Source organism: Camelina sativa, chromosome 10 (genome assembly GCF_030686135.1).
Source record: "Camelina sativa cultivar CO46 ecotype springtype chromosome 10, ASM3068613v1".
Lineage (NCBI taxonomy): Eukaryota > Viridiplantae > Streptophyta > Magnoliopsida > Brassicales > Brassicaceae > Camelina > Camelina sativa.
In genome coordinates this window covers 14,773,586-14,798,088 of record NC_141889.1, presented here as the reverse complement: position 1 = coordinate 14,798,088, position 24,503 = coordinate 14,773,586, and the positions used below count along the sequence as shown (strand labels likewise).

General features: G+C 36.4%; 1 protein-coding gene and 1 pseudogene across 1 annotated transcript; both read right to left on the bottom strand.

Moving 5' to 3' along the window:
- Positions 1–1,102: 1,102 nt before the first annotated feature.
- LOC104719090 (pentatricopeptide repeat-containing protein At4g13650) lies at positions 1,103–5,103 on the bottom strand. Its single transcript, XM_010436935.3, has 3 exons — positions 4,815–5,103; positions 1,501–4,711; positions 1,103–1,397 (listed from the first exon to the last, which is right to left on the bottom strand). Exons 1-2 carry the CDS (start codon positions 4,884–4,886, stop codon positions 1,634–1,636), a joined length of 3,150 nt encoding a protein of 1,049 aa, XP_010435237.2. The 5' UTR covers positions 4,887–5,103; the 3' UTR covers positions 1,103–1,397; positions 1,501–1,633.
- Positions 5,000–6,578, bottom strand: LOC147936155 (putative FBD-associated F-box protein At5g56560; annotated as a pseudogene).
- Between the last annotated feature and the right edge of the window lie 17,925 nt (positions 6,579–24,503).

Genomic DNA, 24,503 nt, shown 5'->3' with positions numbered 1-24,503 from the left:
TCCGAATATTTAATCTTGGATTACAAACGGATCCGCGAGTTTTAATTCTTCTATTACCAGGTTAAAGAAGATCCGCGTCTCGACCTGGTCGTAATTAAGTGGGCGATTAAGGGGTATAATGGTCATTTATTGAAATCAAAACTAGGGTAATTTAACTAAATTAAGTGATTCTCTAATCATTTTTGATGAAAAGCGTATCAAAACAAAGTCATGGTCCAATTTGAGTCTAGTGGGTACTTTTGCTTTAATAGTATATATTAGGGTTCAAATATATAATTTTTAAAAATTATATTTCGGTTTGGGTTTATAAAAGAATGGTTATGATTTAGATTTTATAATTAAACAAATTATATGTCGGTTTGGGTTTACAAAAGAGTGGTTAGTGTTTAGATTTTACAATTAAACTAAATTATATGTCGGTTTGGGTTTACAAAAGAGTGGTTAGAGTTTAAATTTTACAATTAAACAAAATTATATGTCGCCTATCGGTTTAAGTTTATAAAAGAGTTGTTTAGGGTTTAGATTTTACAATTAAACAAAATTATATGTCGGTTTGGATTTATAAAAAATGGTTAGGGTTTAGATGTGATTATTGAAAACTGTAATATAATATTAAAATTAACAATTTTTAAATTTATTGATCTACAAAATTTATTTCCTTAATAAAGATGGGTGAATAAGAGGGGTGAACCCAAGAATTGTTTTTTTTTTTTTTTATTCAATTCATTCATTTGTTCTCCATTTATACTGTTCCTTTCGTACCAGTCAATGACACGTCCATGTTTAAATTATAAAATTCTTCCATGTTCAATTTTGTCTAACTTGTACAATTCTTCTTGTGTTTTATGTATGTAAGTTTGCAATAACGAAAACTTTTATGGAACTGATCAGGTTTACTAGAGAACACAAATCATCTTACAAAGAGGAACACATGATCGGCTAGTCATGTTAATAAAAACTGAACCAAAAAAAGCAAATTCGTTCGTCAAATAATTAGCTCAAAGCTCTATCTTGCTTAGATAATCATAATATCATTTCACATAACATAATATTGTTTTTATAAGCCAGTTATTGGTGTAATAGTAGCTGAAAACCCCTGGAATTACCAAATATCAGCCCATATAACTCATTTATAATTCAGAAGCACATCATTCAATCATCTGAATGAAGAGACTCTGTTTCTGGACAACATAGGAGCTTTACAATCATTTCAAACACTTTCGCTCAATCTAAAATTCATTAATATATAGCCCGTAGATGCACGTATATATACATTTATATAAGCCAAAAAAATAAAGAGATGGGCTTTGAAGAATAGTGAGAATTACTTTACCAAAAAGAAAGGTGTCATTCGTCTTCTCCAGTTATCTATGGTCTCCATTGCTTACGGTCGACTCCTGTATAACACACAGAAAGAGAACATGAGTACTGAATAAGCAAGTTTTAGTAAGAGAACATTGCTCAAGTATGTATCGCATCATCATTATGGACTCAGCTTACCCGTAAGCTTTGGTCCATGACCTACTTGTTCGGGCGAACACTAGAGCATGTGAATAACTTTGGAGCTCAAAATTTGGAACAGGGACTTGACCTTCCCGAAAGAGGCGAGTGAGCTGCCAGGCTCTAGGTCTTCTTACCAGTAATCTTTACATGAACAAGCACCTCCTTCAAAATGATGAAACCTATACGCATCCCTCACTATGATTTCTCGATTTGATACCTTGGATACAAACTTTATCCAAGCGTGGCAATCGTTGCAAACGCGTAAGTTCTTCATTACATTTATAGGCATTGTTGTAGGCAAGCTAAGGAGTCCAAATGAAATTGCTAGTTTCTCGCTGTGAATGAAAATCATTGGATCTTTTTGCTCTTGCTGTAGTTCACTCAATAGGCTGAAACAGTCTTGCACATACCCGATCTCAGATGCTCGTTTGGTAAGATCTTGGAAATATTCATGTATTTCATCTGCCAACTGGTGATTCTGGTCACCGACATAGAAAGAGTGAATTGAGTTTTTAACTTCAATCCAACTCTGTCCCGGTTCTTTCTTCACACCCTTCTCTTTCATCTTTTGTCTTGTAAGATCCCTAGAATCCCATTTCTTGCACACCGCATACAGATTTGACAGAAGTACATATGTTGCCGAGTCTTCAGGTTCTAACTCTAGGAGATGACGTGCAGCAAACTCTCCTATTTCTATGTTCTTGTGCACCACACAAGCACTCAAAACTGTTCTCCAGACCAAGGCATCTGGCTCTATAGGCATCTCCAGGATAAAATCTTTCGCCCGGCTCAAAAGACCAGCTCGGGTTAGCATATCCACTACACACACATAGTGTTCCGGTTTAGGAACTAAACCATACTTTGTGTTCATGGATTCAAAGTATTCAACTCCCTTGTCCACTAGTCCTATGTGACTACATGCTGATAGAACTCCCACAAGCGTCACATGATTAGGCCTTATATTAGACTGTATCATCTGGTGAAAATAATCTAGTGCTTCAGAACCAAATCCATGTTTCGAAAAAGCATTAATTATCGCATTCCAAGAAACTTCATTTTTTGTGGAGACTTCAAGGAACTGCTTCTTTGCATCAGAAATGCTCCCACATTTGGCATACATAGAGATTAAAGCATTGCAAACTTCTGTTTCTGAATCATATCCGGTTTTGGTGATAACTGCATGAACCTGCTTCCCTTGTTTCATGTTTGCTGTCTCAGAAGCAGCTTTTACAGCAGACCCAAACGTGAAATTATTACTGTCAATTGCTTTTCTATTCATTCGAGCAAAGACACGAAGTGCTTCTTCATTGTTTCCGCTCTGCTGAAATCCCGATACCAAGGCATTCCATGCTATATTATCTCCAGCTTCAGTTTGTTCAAATGCTAAATATGCTTCCTCTATCTTTCCGCATCTAGAATAAAGTGTAACCAGTGCATTTTGAAATGGCAGGTCAGATGAGAAACCATATACACAAGCTTGAGCATGAATTTGCTGTCCTTCCTTTAGGGCTTGAAGACCAGCACATGCACTCACTGCATTTGTCAATCCAACCTCATCAGACCGAATCCCTTGATCCAACATCTGCCTGAAAGTTGCTAAAGCTTTGTCGTTGAAATTGTATTGCGTGTAACCTGCAGTCATTGTTGTCCAAGACACAACATCTTTCCCAGCAAACCTTACGAGGATATCCCAAGCAGTATCTAACTTTCCTAATTTCGCATACATATCGATGAGCACACTACAGACATAGGCATTGAGCTGAAAGCTAGTTTTTATTATTTGACTATGGATTTGTTCTCCAAGCTCAAGATCCCCAAGTCGTATGCAAGTTTTCAAAATACTCGGGTAGGTATATTGATTTGGGACAATTTCTTCTATTTGCATCTGTCTGAAAATCCTAAAAGAATTTCTTAAATCGTCTAATAAACCATAAGCAACTAGCATAACATTCCACAGAACCACATTTTCAACCTCAGTCTCAAGAAAATAATCAACGGCGGTTTCAATATCAGAGCATTTTGCATATAGGTTAAGTAGTGCACCTTCAATCTTGTTGTTTGAAGCAAAACCAAGTTTAGTTGTGTATGCATGTAGCTGTTGTCCTCTAAACAGAGTTCCATCAGCTGAACTTGCAACCACAAGGCTCGCAAGAGTATTGCTGCCTGGTTCAAGTCCATCAAGCTGCATTCTTTTGAACAATACCATAGCTTTCTCACAGTAACCACACTGAGACAGCCCGTTGATAAGAGTGTTATAAGTAACCGCATCTCGTTGTGACATGTTGCTGAAGATGAGTTCAGCTGATATCAAACTACCCAAATGAAAGTACAAGGATACAAGCGCATTGCAAACATAAGTGTCAGAGGAAAACCCTAACTTCAATACGAGCCCATGAAGTTGCTCGCCAATCTCAAGATTTTCTATCTTCTTACACGCGCTTAAAACACTTGAAAACGCGTAAGGTGTTGGCATGATACCAAAAACATACATACCGCAGAACAATCTAATGGCTTTTGCTTCACGTTCATTTTTAGACAGCCCAGATATCATTGCAACCCAAGAACTGTGATCTTTCAGATGTAACCCATCAAAAACCTTTCTAGCTAAATCCACAAACCCGTTTCTGGAGTACAAATCAATCAAAGGATTACACAAAATTGTACTACCACCCAAACCCTGAGATATAACCCTCGCATGAATCTGCTCAACAACATCAAAAGCAACACTACCACCACCACGACATGCTTCCAGAACACCAGTGAAGGTACCTTCATTCGGAGTAACATTCTCATCAACCATTCTCCTTCCAAAAAGACCAAACACTTTCCCACTCAAATTTCTAATCGAAAACTCCTTTATCATCTTATTCCAAGTAAAAACCGTTCTCTCAGGCATTTCATCAAACACTTTCAAAGCACCATCTAAATCTCCTTTGAATAGATAAAAATCAAGAAGCTTTTGAGAGAGACAAGCATTTTTATCAAAACCCAGCTTCAGAATTTGGGAATGAAGCTTTCTCCCTTCATCCAAAGACCCATTCGTCTTCAAACATCCCTCAAGAAGCCATATCAAAGTTTGATGATTAGGTCTAATCCCACGATTCTCCACGAAATCAATTCCCTTTGCTTGGAACGAGGACTCATCCTCAGATGAGAGAGAAACAGATATAGCAGCATAACTAGCTCTCCTGACCTCACAAAGAGTCTTCTACAAAAAAGAAGAGCAGAATTACAAAAATTAAAGCAATGGAGTTAACAAATTTGGAAGGTTTAGAGATAAAAAAAAATAAAAAAAAGGAAGAAAACATTACACGAAGGACATGTCTGGTCTTGAGCTTAAGAGGAACACCATGAAGGAAGATAAACGAAGAGCGAAGAAACATTAGTTCATTAAAGCATCTCCAATGGGGAAAGCTAAAAAAAAAAAAAGATTGTTAAGTGGGGTTAGAAATATTTTAATATTAAATTTTGAAAATTGTTTGGTTAAACCTGCTTTTCAAGCCAGAACCTGCAGTGTTTTAAAAAAAAAACAGAACCTGAAATATAACATAACTTGAAAACTTAATAACCAAAACCTGCAGTTTTTACACAAGAGAACCTACAACGTTTGAAAAATCAGAACCTTAAAATATAATTTCAGAGATGAATGTGTTTACCATCCAAGGACGGTTGTGGTGCTTAAGTGATGAAGAACTGACTCCCATTTGTATCGGAAATAAATCTATCATGCACATCCTGATATGAACAGAACCAAATTATGTAACTTCAAATAAGTAGTTAAGTAGCAGTTACTACCAAAATTAGTGTCAATACCATAACCATGTTGCAAATACCAACTCCATTCTTAAATTTTAGAGCCACGCTATTAGGCAGATACTCCACGTAACGCGTGTAAGAAAATCAATCCAAATCACGCAGACACTGATGAACTAGTGAAATCAATCCTTAAGGTATCTGAGATGCACAACGTACGTGTTAGCGTTGGATTTCTTTCTTCAAAAAAAGCACATAATTAAATATAAGGAAACTGAGTAATTTAATTACATACCGACTTAAGCTTGAGAACTCGAAGTCTTGGAGCGTCTTTGAGTATGTACATAGCTCTAGATGTTCAAGAAATAAGCCGAAAGTGTCTCGATGGTACAAAATCTACAAAATATAGTACTACTTAATTGACAGCAAACAGTATATAGGGAATAAGAGCTTAAGTTTGACACTATTGGACTTAGTTGAGTTCAGGTTGACAAAAGCTTACATTTGAAACTTTGGTGCACAAAGAAAGATGTCGGACTGCGGTAAGAGATCCTATTACACTCTCAGATTGATCACAAACAACCTCGACATTCGCCTTGACAAGATCCGGCATATTTGTAAACTTTAAAAAAATTCTGAAATGGCCTCTAATGTTCAAGTACCTCAAAGAATGAGCATTTATCACAAATCCATGAACACCCGCGCGCGGGTCGAAATACCGCCTTTGAATAATCGATAGATAAACTTCTCAAAGTAGGCACGTTTATAGTGAAAATCTCCACACTCGTATAAGTGGATCTTCTTACAACCAACTCTTCAAGAACCGGACAGATGCTTAAAAGCCTTTGAACAGATTCATGGCATGAGAACTTCACGGATAAAAGGTGAAGAGTTTTGAGGGATGACAAACAAGCCCATGGCGGAACATCCCCAAGATGTAGTTTGCAGAGTATCAAGGTTTTGAGGGTTCCACATGCATATACACTAATCGGCAATTCCATGCAAGTGTAAAGAAACCGCAAGATAACTGCGCAGGATAAACCCAATATTCGATCCTCTCGTCAAAATAATCTGAGATAAGCTTGAAATCCAACCTCTCTAGAACCTGAGGATTATTCTCTACCAAATGTCTGTCAATCCAATTCAAAGATACCGTGGAATGTTCATCTTCACTAACGTTGAGTTTCGGCACCAACTTCCATAGAGTTTGCCACCGTTTGGACAATAACACTTGTGGCTATCACTTCTTTAAAAGGAAGTGATGACAGTATCTTAAAGATCAAATCATCCGCCAACTCACAGATCATGTCCATCCTAGTATCAAATTCAAGAAATCAGAAGATGATATGACCAGATCAAATAAGAGAATATAGCAACTCAAACTAAAACAATGCTTTGGTTGTACTCAGCGTTGCTTCTTATATAAGAAAGCATATTGTGCAAAGTCCCCAAACAGAAAAAGGAATGTGGTGGAATTTCCTTTTATTTTTTACAATAAAGATAGGGAAAATGGTCATTTCATACATGTACATTTCCAAAAGTGCTAATTTCTACTTATACAAATATTCAGTGCCAATTTCTTCTTGAACTCAATTAAAATTAAAATTTCATACCCAATTAGTACAATAGTGCCAATTTCAAACTCTATATTAACGGATGCTGACTCAGATGACAGGTGTGAAAGTGAGACGTATTTTTAAAATAATATGACAACCACTAGATTTGAACCCGAGTCCTTTCCACAATTCCACACATACGTTTACCAACTTATCCAACAACATTTCTCAATTTGGGTTTACAATCTGGGTTTCGTAATTCAGATCTCAATTCGACAACTTTTTGTGTGTATTCGCTATTTGGGGTTGACCTCACTGTCTCGTGATTTGACTTATACGGATCCAGCTTCAGTAATTATTCTAAAATTGGGGTTTTTGGATGTTAGGGTAATTCTAGGGACCCAAATGCCAACGAGTCAGCATCATGTCGTTCGAATAAACGTTTCGGAGTAAAAATCTCAGATTGAGAAGAAGATTGGTCGGGAAAATCCTCGTTTATTTCCCGAATTCTAAAGCAGGATTTTAAGTTTAGTTGATAATATAGTATCATTTTAGGTTATAAATATAAACGATTTAGAAAACTTGTTGAGAAACGTTGTTGGATCAGTTGGTAAAAGCATGTGTGGCATTGTGGACAAGGCCCGGGTTCGAGCCTAGGGGTTGTCATATTTTTTTAAAAAAATTGAGAGCAAAACATTAAAACGACGTCGTTTATTGTGGACGATGCCACCTCACTTTCACACACCTGTCAGCATCCGTTAATATAGAGTTTGAAATTGGCATTATTATACTAATTGGGTATGAAATTTTAATTTTAATTGAGTTCAAGTAGAAATTAGCACTGAATATTTGTACAGATAGAAATTGCACTTTTAGAACTGTACATGTATGAAATGGCCCTTTTCCCAATATGTTATCTATAACTTTCCAAAATAAGTTACAAAACTAAGGAGAGGTAATCTAGTTTCAACATATTAGAGTTGAACCATATACTGCAAATATAATTCGAATAGGGAGAATAAGAAAAGTGATTTTTGTTTGCATTATTATGTCCTAAATAATCATTTTAAAAAATGGTAGTTGACAAAAATAGCACAAATTTTAGTTTTTCTTTTAAACTTAGCACACATTCTTTTATTTTCCAAAATTAGCACACAAACTCTAATTTAATTATAAAAATCACTAAAAATAATAATTGTTTAATAAAAATTCCATCTTTATCTCTAGAGAAAGATTTTTGAGATCTCATTTTCACCGACGATCAGAGAACGATTAAGCGTGGTGATGAAATGATCTCATAAGCCAATCGAGTCCTTACTCCCCCAATAACTTGAACCATCACACATGTCTCGTCAATCGATTCTCATCGCCGATCTGTTGTTGTCGCCGTGTTCTCGCCGTCGGGTTCGAAGTTCACCTAGTCGTGCTGATACGCCCAAAATTCGAGGATCACTCAGCCGGACTAAAAAGGATAGAAACTCGCCAAGGTGCAAGGTGCAACAAGGGAGATTTGATGGATTGAGGGGTCGCACAGCAATTGCGGAAGGCTGCTGATATTCCCAACTCCAATCACTGCTAGATATGACACACTAGTCCAGCAAAAGGAGGCTGTTGCTTGGATATTACACACCAAGAAACAAAGAAATGTTCTAGACAAAGAACAAAGAGATAAACTCATAAAATGAAAAGGAAAATTGATTGATGATCCTCAAATGAGATTACATGAGTTTATATAGAGATAGAAAACTTGGTCACAAAGCCAAGTATTATTCTTGAAACTAAAACACAATAAAAATAGATAGTTTAATGAAGATTCAACTCTTGAACTTTGTCTTCCCAAGGTGAGTTGAACTCAATTTTCGTCACTCCTCTTTGACCACAAAACAAAGTGATTATTTTGGGCTTTCTTGGATTTGAATTAGGCTCAAAGTGGGCTGGACTTGATAGGTATCATCCCCAATAGTTTTTTCCATGCTCTCATTGGCCATAAGATCTTGAATTAACCCATTAAATGTTTCATAAATCTTCTTTGATATTTACTCTTTGATCCAACTTGCTGATGAGAAACAACATGGTTTGTATCTTTGCTTCATCCTGGACTTAGTAGAAACAGCTCCTGGTTACCATACGTAATTCTGAAAGGTTCTAAACCAATTGGACCTAAAGCTCTTCAAGTGTAGAACTAGATTGACTTCCTTTGGCAAATGAAGTGTATCTTTGTATTTCGTGGGCCAAATCTTCTCTTTCTGAGCTTGTGATGTTACTATATTTTACCATATTTAAGGCCTTGTTTAGTTCATGTTTTGCATCATATAGAAATGATTCCTTAGGTTTTATAGCCATTTATGTCCAAATATGCACTTAGGATGTTTAGAAGCATGCATTGCATACATTTGTGCATTTGGAGTATTATTAAGTGTTATGAAGCTCTAAAAGGGTAAGGAAGGACTTGATGTTATTTCTGGATCTAAACAAGAGGACTGAAAGTATCAGGAAGTGGATTCGCAAGGCAACTCGACCACAGCACTCGAGCATGCACACGGTCGAGTACTCGGTCGGATTCATAACGAGCTCCTCAATGATCGATCCAAATGAAGATCTTTCGTTGCGATTCAGATTCCGAATCCTTCATGAGAGTTGTAGGAAATTGAGTTAACCTTTTAATGCCGGTGGTTTCATGACAATCAGAGGTGTAGTGCAAGAGTTATCCCGATTTTACTGAACGGATATTATCCCTGATCGAAGACTCGAGCTACGTGACAGACCAACCACTCGACCATGCACTCGACCGAGCACATGGTCGAGCATTTCCAGCCGAATCTCTGTTTTGTCCTCTAGCTAACTAGGGCTTCTCTCTCTTTACTATATATATGTGCTGGCACTTGTGGCCGAAAAGGAGAGACCCTCGAGACCATGTAGACACCTCATAACCTAGTTTTTGCCATTTTTAGCTACTTTTACTTTATTGCATCATCTCTTATATTTTCTCTAGATTTTCATAGTTTTGTAATCATCATAACTTTCTGTGTGTTGAGAATCTGAGTTTGGTACTTTGTATTGAATTAAAGATCTCTCTATTATCTTTCTAATCATGCAAGTTTCATTAATTTCTGGGTTTATGACTTTGTTCATCATGTTTTGTGATTGTGAGTAGTGGTTTAGGATCTTGAGGATGAATTAGGATGGATAAGGGTTATGGTTGTTTAGATTGATCAAGATTGATTGCTTAATATCTCTTCTAGGTTAGATACACTCTATGCTTTTCTTATACCGAGAGGGTAAGGATAGATCTTAAGCTTTTTAGCATCACACCAATGTCTAAGTTGTTAGATAAGGCTAATACTAGAGATTATCATGAAGCATACTAAGAGATTAGATGTTTACTATGATTTTTGACATTGATGATCTGGTTGTTTAATGTCTGCTTTGATATGTAATAGCTAGTGAGAACTAGGTCTAAGAAGTATCTTGGCTTGATTGTTATTGTCGTAAGAATGGATTAACATGTATTAGAAGATCATTGTCTAGAGATAACTCATTGTTGATTGAGGTTTGTTGACCAGTTTAGATAACCATAGCTTAAGTCCATCCCATGAATCCATCCTTAGGACCTTTCTTTGTTTATTGATTTCCTGTTTAAGTATTGTTAATTGCTTGTTGTTTGCTCTGTTTTCATTATTTGCTCTGTTTCTGTTCATTTGCTTGTCAACTCGACCTCCCACTCGACCGAGTGCTAGGTCGAGCTCCATTTTACTTTATTGCTTATGCATTGTTTTGTTCCTGTTTTCTTCTGCTTATTAGTTAATTTTGCTTAGTCTTGTTTATTGCACTTGTTCTACAATTTAATTCAGCATTAGTATTGTCTTAAGTTGCCTTAGTTCATTGCATTTCGTTATTGTCATTAGGTTGTTAGAAACAAATCAACTTGATATTTGGCTTAATTTGAATGCATTGATCACATCTTGACTGATTACATATCACACTCTTTATGGATTGACATCCTTTATGCTACAACATCATAAGGGTATTGAAACACCTTGCACTGCATCTGATCATCTTAGCCTATGTTTGTTTGTTTGTTAGCATTCATTCATTCATAGGTTGAGATAGAAAAATCCTTGTTTCAGCTTGTTGGAAACATAAGAGATTCATTAACATCCTACAAGTGGTTTTGTACCGAAACTGTTTCTGAGTTGGTCTGTGTAACACGGTCTTTTGCTCAGACGCAAAATTGGGACTGAGATAGATCCACAGACTTGAAATATCCATATCTTTCACATATAAACTGATATTAATGTGATTCCAATTCTCCGTGGTTATGGAATGGATCAAGATTCCAGAACATTTTGTTTCATACCTTGAATCCTTTTGAATTGGTCGGAATCCTCCTTGAATACTCGTAGGTCCAAATCGCGTAGCCATGTGTTCACCTGAGTTGTAAAATGAATAACTTCTTCATCTGAACTCTGATTGGACTGATTCCACCTCGAGATATGCTCTAGATGAGGTAAGAATGTATCCCAAATAGTAGTTTGGCTGGAAGAGTTGACCTTTGAATTCGTTCGTGGTGAGAAAGACTCAAGGGTCGTCTTGGATGGTCTCTTAATCCATCACGTGTTCTCGCCGTCGTGTTTGTCTGGACGTATTCTCGTTGCCCATCTCATCGCCTTGCCTTATTGTGAATTGGATTAGATACGATGGAGTCTTTGAAAGAAGAATGAACAAAGACGGTGATAGGAGACCTGAAGATTGGGTAATTTCGTTTTTGCTAAAGTCAAAATGGCTTCCATGCTTGGCCTACTAAGGTATGTGTCTTGATCACCATCTCTTTTGGAGATCCGATTACATGTTCTAGTATAGTTCCGATGAAGCACATGACCGAGATGTTATCAATTTCGGGTTTTGGAGGTTTTTGTGACGGAACGAACTTGAACACTAACGCATTCAATGCCACAATTGATTGGATACGAAACTGTAATATCAGCAATGAAACGCTTCTATATGTGCCTTGTAGTGTGTATTTGACTCAGAGCTTCAATCATTGATATTGGTAACTCCTGCTCAAGATTCAAAACATTATACATTGATTACATTTGGGGTTTACGTTTGGATGTGATATTTTACAACTGCTTTATGAAAATAATTGTTTTGATTATTGGAGAGTTTGGTGACCTCGTTCTTGCTAAAGTCAAAGGCATGCTAATGTATTTATCTCTCTCTCTCTCGGTTTAATTCTCATGATCATGTTTTATTTTTTTCTAGGGTGGTCTTGCACATACTATTGTTTATTAGTATATTCTGCTCTGTTTAGATTTCACGTATGCTCTTAGCTATATAGTTCTCATTTTCATCTTTTAAAAATTCAGGAAGGGGTTCTTGAACTTCAAAATGAACTTCATAAAAAGTTTGGAATTCAGGATGAACATGAGGATTGATAATCAGAGAACAATAAATATTTTTTTGGCTTCATGGTTTTTTTTGTTTGTTGTATGTTGGTATTTAGTTTGCTACTAGTTTTAGGACTGAGTAAACATCTTCATGATTTCTCAATTCTTGATCGTTTTTCATAATGTTGTTGCTAACTTACATGTTTTGTTTTTCGAACAAATGATAGTTCAGCTCTTGCATCATATTGCTCATATGAATGAGTTACTAGTAAAGCACTCGAAGTAAGGGCGAGCGGTACTCAGAAGATACAAGATTAAAGGCTTCAATTGACATTTACAAGGAATTGGTGCATAATGAGTATGGAGTATTTACAGTTTAATTCTTTGTATTCACATGATGTATATTTATTTATTATTAGGATTTTGGATGGGTTTTACCATAAAACTTGTTTTAAAACATATTTACGAAGGTTTTGTATTGAAGATTGGGATATTTTCCTAGGTGGCTATGTTTTCACTGGTAAACATATAAGAAGGTCTGAACCAAACATTCAGGAAGGATTCTCAGATATTTAGGAATGATTTCTTGTTTTAGGAATGATTTCTCGAATTTCAGGAAAGCTTTCATGAAGGAAAACAAGTTATACACATGTCCTCACAAAGAATCGAAACCTTTGGGTATTATACTAGAGCGTGTAACTAGTAAGTCAAGATTTTCATTCCAAGATAACATAAAAATGTATATGAAACACATCCCTGGGGAAAACATAAAAAGAGATTTGATAGAACTAATTTGGGAGGCCTTACTTCGAATTGATCCATATGAATGGTTTAATATTCTTGAAATGATTTGATATGAGTGTTGTGAGAAATATTCTTATTCTTTACCTTCAGTTTATGTGAGATGTCAGTTTAATAGTAAGTTAGGAAGAACTCCTTGAAATTTTGGAATGCCTTCCTAAAGTTAGAACATAGGTGGGTTTGTGATACATTACTCCTTACTAATGGAGTAATTAGGACAAAGCATAAATAAAGAGATTTAAAATCACATTTCCTTAAGATAAAGAAAGATTTCATAATGTTTAGGAAGAAGACCTTGAAGTTCATGAATGTCTTCCTAAATGTCTGAAAGCAGATCCAATTCTAAGTTAAGCGAACTAAGACCCAGATCCAATTCGTGTTCCATCTCTGCAACTCAATTCACCGCCGCGTTCAGCTTTTTCTTTGTACTAAGCTTTCGTCCATCATTTTCCAAATTGAGCTGTCAAAGTTTCAATCTTCTCATACACATCTCCCAACGAAGCTGCTTCTAACTCCTCTTGTGAAACTTATGCAATCGGCGACAATGAATCTTATACCATCTTGAATTCAACGAGAGAAATGTTGAAAAGAGTAATAGTAGTAATAACAAACCAGATCTCTACAATCGATACACATCTTCCTGACTTCTTCTTCCGTCGTTATCGTAACCTCCTTCGACAGTAAAGTGGTGGAAAATGATCATGGTTCGAACAAGCAAATCGTTCTGGCGTCGGAGGTTAATGAGACTCTTATGACGAAGCAGAAGATACACCGGACGATGATGGTTTCGGCGAAAGCGAAAGAGTACTGTTCATTGTACCGTTCTCCACTTACAAATCCAAGCTTGATTTACCAATTTCGCATCTTCTCCAGATCTGACATATTTATCGTTAATCCCAAATACGATTGGTAGTGAAGAAAAATAAGAAGAAGAAGAAGAAGAAGCTCGTGATTTTTTTCCTCTCTTTTTGTCATAAATTTAATAATTAAATTTAGAGAAATAATAATATAATAAAAATGCTACTTTTGGAAAAATTGAGCATGTGTGCTAACTTTGGAAGAAAAACATTGAATAGTGATATTCTAGGGTATTTCTCTTTAAAAAATAGAGTAATATGAAAATTTAGTTGTAGAATAATCATATGAAGCATAGGAATATGATTTTTAATTTTTTAATCTGTGATAAACTTAACAAGGAATTTGCTTATGTATTTTTAGTATATTTTAAAACTGATTCTTCTAAATAAATAGATTTACTAGCATAAGAATGAATGTGATTTCGCACAGGCTTAACAAAAAGTCCATTTTTCAAATCCCGATTTGTGTTTCTTCTTTCTACTTCTCCGGAATCGGCGACGAGATAACCGACAAAGATGGAAGAAGAAGGTGATCAATTCGACTATTGAGAGGAAATAGTGAGACGAATCGCGATTTGAGAGAAGAAGAAGAAGAACCCTAGGATTTCAATTTTTTGCCCAATTCAAAATGACGACATTTCATTTAATTGGTACTTAGATCTTTTTTAGGTTTATAAGAATATATTTGTATGATACTATCTAGTATTGTTGTGGTATTAACTGTTTACGTCCTACGTTGATAATGTCTAAGAACGCGGGTTTGACCCACAGAGTATGGATTTCCAATAATTTTTTTGCGATTTCGATGGTACGTTTGGTTTATAAGAATAAATTTGTACGATACTATTGAGTATTGTTGCCGGATCAATTGGTTACATCTTATGTTAAACAAGTGTGAGATCGCTGGTTCGAACCATGGGAGTGTGGATTTTCGACAAATTTTTAGGAAGAAAACATAACAAAACGACGCCGTTTAGCGATTTCGATGGCACATCAATACACATGTGGATTCTAAGTCAGCATATGTTACGGTTGACTTATTTCCGTTAACGTGGACTTTGAAATTGGCTCAATTTTATAAGTACAGGTATGAAATTTGAATTTTACTGGGGTATAAGTCTAAATTAGCACTCCTTGTTTGTACAGGAAGGAATTCGCACTTTTGGGAGGTGTACGAGTATGAAATGGCTCTTTTCCCTGTGGTTGATAGCCTATTAAACTACCTCCATTGAAATAATTTTTTCTAACCCATATCTTGTTCTGTCTTAGACCTCCATAGTTAACCTCTTGAATGAACCTGAAACAATTCCTCTTAATTTTTCCTTGAACTCCACAATAATAAAATGTAGGACCACAAAACCTTACATCAAAAGCATTCTCCATGTGGCTCCTCTCTCTCAACAATCTGAAACATCTTGGCCTAATATGCCCAACAATACCACTATGATGGCAAACAGGTAGAAACACTTGTCTAGGTGCATGCTGCAATTTAGAAATTCTTTTACCACGCTCTTTCATAATAAAGTCTCTAAAGCAATATTTGAAGCAGTCTTTCAAACAATCTCTGGCATAGTTCCTACGTGATTTTTCTACTTGAAAGAAACACCATATCCGATTTTGAAAAATTTCCTTTATATCCGAGGCCACACTTACCAGTCTTGCCAATACTCAGAATGTGATCCAACTTCTTTGTACCATAATTAAGCATTCTTAAATTCTTTTGAGTTTCTTCAAATTGCACTGTAGCTTGTAATGCTTCTTCTCCCTTCTCTGTTGCATGTTTCTCTACTTCAACGATTTTAGCCTCTAACATGAGCTTCTCCTTAATCAAACTGAATTATCCTTAATTACTTTAAGCCAATGTTCATATAACATCTCATACGTTTTACCAAGTTCTTAATAATCCATATCCTTTGCATCTCTATCACTATTAGATTCATGTTCATATGGATTTGCAGGTTTTGCTGCAGATTCAGAAGCAGTTGCGGACAATGATGCAGACGCTGATGCAAAACTATCTTCAAAAGTTGTAAACGCCACAAAATTCTTCAGATCTTCTTCTTCATTTGTATCAGTTTCAGAATCACTAGTAATAACATTCATAGCCCTCTTCTTATGCTTGTGTATATTGGCACATTCAGAATGTACATGTCCATATCCTTTGCATTCAAAATACTGAACATCCTTTGATGAACTTCTCACTTCATCATCCATTCTGTTCTTCTTTTCTTTTCCCCTAAGCTTCAGATATTTAGCAAATCCTTTTGATAGCATAGCCATTGAATCATCATTAGATGATACATTATGAGCTGCTCCAATGTCAACTTCCTTCTTTATTGCTTCTTTAACTTCATCATCTTTCTTCTTTACTCCTTCAGCTTCATATATTTTGCATAATTCAAAAGCTTTAAGAATCCCAACAAACTCATCAAAAGTCATATCATCTAAATTATGAGCTTCTTCAACTGCAAAAAAATTTGACTCAAATTTTAGAGACAACGATCGCTTCAGCTTTTTCACAAGCTTTTTGTCTTTGTCCTGCTTTCCAAGAGCAAAAGCCTCATTAGATACTCCCTCTATATCATAATAGATGATGTTTTAGGATTTTTACTAGGATTAAGAAAACAATTAATGGTGTATTATTGTTAACTCAGATTAATAAATGATGTACTACATTTGGTATTGAGTCGTGTGTTTTCTTATTTTTATGTTATTTGACATTTTCCAACAATTATAACCACTAAGATATTAAATGCTTCATAATTATGTTTAGGGTCTTTTCACATTTCTTCTACACAATACTCTTCAAAAACATTTCAATGAAACTTTTGTTTACAATTTTAATGATAGAAGATTTAAGAAACTTTTGCTTTAAAAAACTAAAATTTATTTTCAAATTTAAAGCCAAAACTTATGTTTCTCAAAAACGAAATTTTTAGAATGGAGCCAAAACCAAAATAATTAAGTTCCATTAATCTTCTATATATTTACATAGATTTACATCATTTACTTAAATTATTTATGGATTTCCATAGTTTTAATCTAAATTTACCACCTCAAATAATGAAAGAGAATTTTTATTTGATTTGAATCAAAGTCCAGCCATAGAACACAGACAAGAAAATGATCATTCTATGAATTTTGGTAATTTTATTACTTATTATTTTTTGTATATTATTTTATTATGTAATGTTGTTCATATACGTGTTTGATAGAAAATGTGTTCAAAATATTTTGTGACAGGAGGAAGTACTGAGATATCCCAAGTTCTTCAGGAGGCTACAATTCAGAGAAAAAAATGACAGATGGTGAAAGATGGGAGGTTTATCACGCTCTGTTGGAAAGAAGCGTTAATGGAAACGTGAAAACACCACTACAACGGAAGTGTCTATTTTGTTATTCATACCTTTGCAAACGGTTCAATGAATTTGGCGTCGGGCCAAAATACTCCTAATGGTGAAAATGTTGATGTATCACATAGAAAAAAGGTAATTGTGGTTCGAAGAAAATCGAGTTTGACTTTTCTCGAATTGTTCCATTCCAACGTCGCAGAACTTTAAGGTCAATGGCAGCTTATTTGAAAATGAGTCATGCGACGTTGGCTCGATATGTAAAAGAATGGCTCATTAGGCGTCATTCAAATGCCATCAAGCCAAGATTGAGGGAAAGCAATATGAGAGCTCGACTAGCGTTTTGTGTCTCCATGCTCGATCGTCGTTTCATGCCCAATCACCCAAAGTTTGTGGATATGTACAATGTTGTACATATTGATGAAAAATGGTTTTGTATGACCAAGCAGAAAGAGACTTATTACCTTCTTCCGACTGAAGAAGAGCCGTATCGTACATGTCAGAGTAAAAATTTCATTGGGAAGGTAATGTTTTTGGCTGCCATGGCTCATCCAAGATTTGATGGAGAACGAAATGAGGTATTTTCTGGAAAAATAAGAGTGTTTCCATTTGTTACAATGCAACCAGCTAAGAGACGAAGTAGAAACAGAGAGGCGGGGACTTTGGAGTTAAAGCCGATGACCTCTATCAAAAGAGGAGATGTCAAATAGTTTTTAATTGGGAAAGTTCTCCCGAAAATCCGTGAAAGATGGCCACAAGAAGATTTTGGAAAATCTATTTTTATTCAACCAGAAAATGCAAGAACACATGTTGATCAAAGAGATGGGGACTTCCGAGCAGCTGGTTCTCGTTATGGTTTTGATATTCGTTTGATGTGTCAGCCACCAACTTCACCGGACTTGAATATTTTAGACCTTGGGTTTTTAATGCCATCCAAACACTACAACACATGGTGAGTCCAAAGACGACAGAAGAACTTGTTGTTGCTGTACAACAATCTTCTGATGAATACCCATCAACACAGGTGAACCAATTTTTTTTAACTTTGCAATCATGCATGCAAAAGATTATGAAAGTCCGAGGCTCGAACAAATATAAAATCCCACATTTGAAGAAATCTACCTTGGAGAGAGAAGGCAATCTACCTTCACAAATGGCTTGTGATTCTATTCTAGTACGAGATGCAATAAGTTACTTGACAACTTAGATTTTTGATTATCATCGTGTAATTGTTTTCTTATTTTCTTATCTTATTTATGATATTTTCAATAGAAAAGAATTTATTTAAATTTTCTTATGATTTTAACCAAAACAAGAGAACATATGAAACGACCGCACCCGGATTCCCAATCCTCACATAGGATCCACGGAAAACGATCTCACTGGAACCCCATAATTCCGACGAGACAACCAGCGTAGAAATCGCTCCTTACAAAAACTCTCACAAACATACCAAACCCCACCTCATCTAATTACTGAGTCGCACAACCAACCACCCCTAGCGACCGAGTAACAAGAGAGGTGGGCTGGAATATTTGATTCCTTCCAGCCAAGGACAACACTTCCCCACAATTATTCCAACTCACTATCAACTCCTATAGTGTGGAACGGCACCTCCACCTCAAACGTCACTCATCGCACCACTTGGGAACCAACACACACACCGACGCTCACGGAATCACTTCCGTCAATCTCTCCTCATCCAAATCTAACTCCAGCCAGCCTCCTAGGACCCAAACACACAACAACATGCTGGTGTCGACCGACACCACCTTGGGTCGCTCGACACCCCAACTTTACCACAATACCGTCTATACCAGACACACAAACACTTGATTAAAACACAAACCAACTGTTCATTTCACAAACCCACCGTTGGATATGAAGCTTATAGCACCTTGAAGCTACCTACCAAAATTCAGCTAAATCGGACTCCGTTTCATCTACCAAACATTGCCCCGAGGTAGCCCTCTCGAACTAGTTTGCGCTGTTCATCCACAGGTGTTGGTGTCGACCGACACCACAATGGTGTCGAACGACACCAACCCAGAAAACATGATCAGAGCCTCCCTCCAAGCTCCTCCTCGCAGCAAATCCCTAATTCTTCACAACTATCAATTCTCTAACCGATTAAGCATCAAACAACATGATTTACCTGAATAACAGCTTGGAGAAAGCCTCCTTGTGTCTCTCAATCCACCACCAATCTCCCATCCATCCCCTAACACATGAAGAAGATAGATCTCCCTTCTTCTCCTTTGTTCCTAGCACCATATCTCCACTCCACAGGAACAGATCTCTCAAACAAGCCAAGAATCACCACAATTTCTCCCAAAACCTCAAGAACACCTTTTTTCTCTCTTTTCTCTCAAAACTCTCTAAGCGGCCATAAAACAAAACCTCCCCCCAAAACTCTTATGTCGACAAAAAACTTAAATAACTCGGTTCCATGGTTTTCCTTAAACCAAACCGACCCAAATCGACAATTAATTCAATTTGGTCGAACCAGAAATGATGGTGTCGATCGACACTCCCCGTGGTGTCGGTCGACACCCACTCCCAAAACCCAGTTCGCGGATGTCACAACATACGTTGAAAAATAGAAGAAAAATGATAAATAACCCAACAGCAAATTATGAGAAATACAAAAACTAAAAGAGTATGGGTAAATAAATCTTCAATAGATTCAATACCAAAGCTTTATCAGGATGAACCCTTCTTTCATCTTGTTCATCATGTGCCTTGTTCAAATCCAACTCTTGAGTAGTGTATGATTTTATCATGTAAACATCTGCTGAGTAGTATTCACCTTCTTCTTCATGATTTTCTTTTATTTTCTTATCCATGTTTTTTTCTTGTTTCATTTTTGTTAAGGAAAAGGAATATATACAACAATACACGTCTAAGTATTATATAGGAGAAGATACAGTCGAATGTGAGCATTTATTTAGCTTTGACATGATCATTTTGCATGTATACATTTAATAGTATTGTAAAAGCAAAATCATTAAATAGTTATTTGATTTTGAAAATAAAAGCATTAAATACTCTAAAAAAATATCCTTTTTGATACAAAATAAAATCCTAAAACATCATGTATTATGATACAGAGGGAGCATATCACATAACTTAGCATTAAACTCAGCCACAATTTCTTTTTCTTCCATCTTTTTTTTTCTTCTCACATAACTTAGCATTAATCACAGCCAAAGTTGTGATGCCAACATATCCAACTTTGTTCTCTTAACACTTGAAGTACCTTCAAACATATTCTCCAATGACTTCCACGCTTTCTGAGCTGATACACATTGAGAAATTAACTTGAAGTGGCTTGAATCAATAGCATTGTAAATCGCTGTTTTGGCCGTTGAATTACAACTTGATAGCTTTTTATCCAACAGCAGTTCACTTATCTTTTGGCTTAAGACTCTCAACTCCTTTATCATCCACAACTTTAGGAGGCTCACAACCAAGCTCAATCGAATTCCAACAATCTTCATCAAAGTTACTAATAAACGCTTGCATACGAACCTTCCAATATCCGTAATTCTATGAATCAAGCAATGGTGGTCTTGTCATAAACGTGCCTTCTCTGTATGAATTCATTACAACTGATTCAAAGCTCAGCCTTACTTCCTGAACTACCTTCACCCTTGATACCACTTGTAAATGCGGATGATGTGCAAATAATGAAGTGCATAAAGTAAATAACACAAAAGCTTTGTTAACGAGGTTCGGTTTTCCTACTCCCCAGGTCCACGTCCAGATTTCGATTCCTCTAGAACAAGAAAGCAAATACAACCTATTCAAAAACACGTAAATCAAGCACATCCCTTTAAATTCACCGCTTCGTTCTATAACATGAAATCTTAAGGATAAATTCTACCCTTAACTAAACTCACACCAAGCATAGATTCAGACCAAGATAACCTAACCTTAGGCTAAACTCTCCCTGAGTCTAGACTTCAAATCTTCAACTCTCTTGAGCAACCATCACACACACGTCACACCGACGAACAAAGAAGCTTGAACAACACAAGTACCAAACCGCAAAACTAAGCCGCACACAAACAGAAAGCTCTCTAGGGTTCTAACCTTTATGCCTCAGCTCTCTTGCTTCTCTAAGACGTGCCCAACATCTCCTTATATATTCATCAAGACTTCCTAATCACCATAAGAGAAGATTTCCAAATTTCATAAGAAAATACCTTTTCGTTTTTGCTATTTTCCTTTTCCTTTGTAAAACTCCAATTTAATTAGCCAAAAATAGTAGTTTTCTTCTTCAATTCATCCTTCAATATTGTCTTCTCAAACCTTCTAGAAACTTCTCAAGCACATAAAACAACAACAATTTTGTATCACGTCTTGTATCACACAGACACTAGTTTAGACAAACCAATACGTCTTCAAACCTTTTACAAAATCTCTCCTTTGCAAGTGTGGCAGATCATAGAGTTTGGAGTGAGACTCTTAGAATATTCCAACCGTTCAAGTGAGTGAGGTTGAGCCGGATCTGCCAAACAACATAAGGGTTCTAAACGACTATAATATGGTAGTACTGTTTCCATGGATTTGTGTAGGAGAAATGAAGCTTCTCGAGAAACTAAGTAAAAGGTTCTGAATATAAAACGTTTTTCTTAGATCTTTAGTTTATGTTCATTGGAATATTAGGAATTATGTTCATTGGAGTACTAGGAAGGAGAAAAATTGGTTCCAGCTGTAATGAAGGACTGATTTGTAGTTTTTAATCTCAACTAACAAATATTTGATGTTTGAAGATTAATATCATTTTTTGATGTTTTGTTGCATTTGAGTATTTGGCCATAAGTCTTTTTTTTATTAACTAAAATATAATCAAAATGTAGTTGTTGACTACCTAGTTGATATTATAGTTGATGTAAGAAGGGGAGATGAATTACTGGCTGTAGCAGTGGCTGAAGTACTATGTGACAGACTTCTTGATGTACAACATGTCGAACTTCCCGATAGACTGCCTGAAGTACTTTTTGGAGAGAACCAGCTTGTACCAGTTAAGGAGAACTATGATATCTTTCCGATATGTGCAAGAATCAGAAACCAACATACTTTGGAGCTGACCACTGGAACTAGAAGTGATGCGGACCTTCAACGGGCTGAAAGATCATAACGTTGGAATGGGGCCATTGCACTCTTTTTCCCTTACCTAGGGTTTTTCCCAATGGGTTTACTTAGAAAGTTTTTTAATGAGGCAACATCCTTCCACATATCCTCCTATTCATATTTTAAGGAGGAAGATCAAAGAAAGTCACCCTTCTTTCGAGCTAGTTCAAGACATGTTTCAGGAAACCTTTCCACAAGTCAATTATCACTCAAAACGGATCTTTCCATAAATGGCTCAAACCAAAGCATCCCTTGGCGTCCTGGAGAACTTCTGTATCAGTTGGAGACTTCAACACACATCTTAGGATGCACCCCACCTCACTTGATTAGGCGGATCAAGTTAAAGTGCAACTTTCCTTATTTGGATCTGTTTGTCTTTATGACACAACAACTTTTTCCTTATTTAGTGTTGCGCCTTTGTGAGACTCTTAAGACCATCCAGAAGCTTCCTAGAATGTATTTAGACGTCCCAAGAAACCACAACTTCGGCCCCAAGTTATCAAGACTCAAGGTGGATCACAACTTTCCCAATTTGGCTGATATTCTCATTCAATTCCCAAAGACCATAATTATCATTAATTGTTGAGATTTCTTTCTTTATTTCAGCATATAGATATTGTACTTGAGCCTCTATATAAGCTCTATCACTTTTTACTTTTCAACACACGTTTTTGATTAATAAGAAATTTCAGTTGGCTTCAAGACTTTGTGTTTTGAAACAAATCATTGTTCTTGCGAGTTCTAGGTAGTTTGTGGAATCAAACAACTTAGGTTTTGTGTAGAGTCTCTGATCCTTGCGAGGAATAGCCCTTGGATCATATTCTCTAGCCCTCGGTGTTGTGGATTCAGCATCAAACCGGTTACTCTCCATCAGATCGCTTCCGCCCAAGCTTCTAAGTCTTTGAGTCTGTGAGTCTTGTCTTGGTGGATTCCGAGGCTTGTATCATTGGTATCAGAGCTTAAACGCTCCTATCTTACCAGGTTATCTCGTTCCTTCTTTTGTTTTTCTTTTTTCAGTTCAGTTTCAAAATTTCTTTAAAAAAAAAATCTGTTTTTCGTCTGTTATATTGCTTGAATTTTATAAAATTAAAAAAAAAACTCAAAAAAATTATTTTCTTTCTGTTTTAGCTTATATAAAGTCTTAAAAACCCATAAAATTTTTTTTTGTTAATTTTAAAATTCGTTTGCTATTTCTGATTTGAATTCTGTTCCGATCTATCTCAGTTTTTTACTGTTTGGCTTGCTTAGTTCAGATATTTATTGATCTCTCTTGTTTATCTTTGAATTTTGCAAGGAACTATGGGTGACTAAAATCCTATCACACTAGAGACCATCATGACTACGCTCACTACCATGAACGTCAACATGACAACCATGTCAACACGGCTCACCCAACTGGAGCAAATGAATCAGAATGCACCACCACTTGGCCAAGGAAGGAACCTGCAGCCTGAAGTTCAAGGAGGCAACTATGATCTTCATCAAGAAGAGGAACCACCAGACTTACAACCTCAACAACACCACGTGGCCTTTGATCAGCCCAATCGAAGAGCTCAAGGAGACCGAAACCATGTTCATGAAGATGAGAGAAACCTACCACCTGAAGTGAAGCTCACTGCACCTACCTTTGCGGGAAAAATTGATCCCTCAGCTTACTTGGAATGGGAAAAGAGGATGGAGCACCTCTTTGAGTATTATCACTACACAGAGCCAAAGAAAATAGCCTTAGCTGTTGCAAGTCTCACGGATCATGTACTAGCATGGTGGGACAGAGAAGTAGCTGAGAAGAGGAGGCTTAGATACCATCAAATCACACGCTGGCCTGACATGAAGTTTGAGCTTCGCAAAAGGTATGTACCACCTCATTACTACCGCGATTTACTAAAACAATTTCGTGCTTTGTTTCAGGGATCTAGGAGTGTAGAAGAGTATTTTGAGGAATTTGAACTCATAAGAAGACGTCTTGAACTTGAGGAGAGCGAGGAGTCTCTCATGTCCCAGTTTGTAGATGGCCTCCAAGATCGTATACAACGCAAAGTGGAGACACAGCCCTACCACTCCCTACATGAAGTTCTACACCTCGTGGAGCCAACCACACCCCACAACGGTTCAAGCACCACCTCCGCAAACTATAGACAAAGGAAAATCCATTGTTGT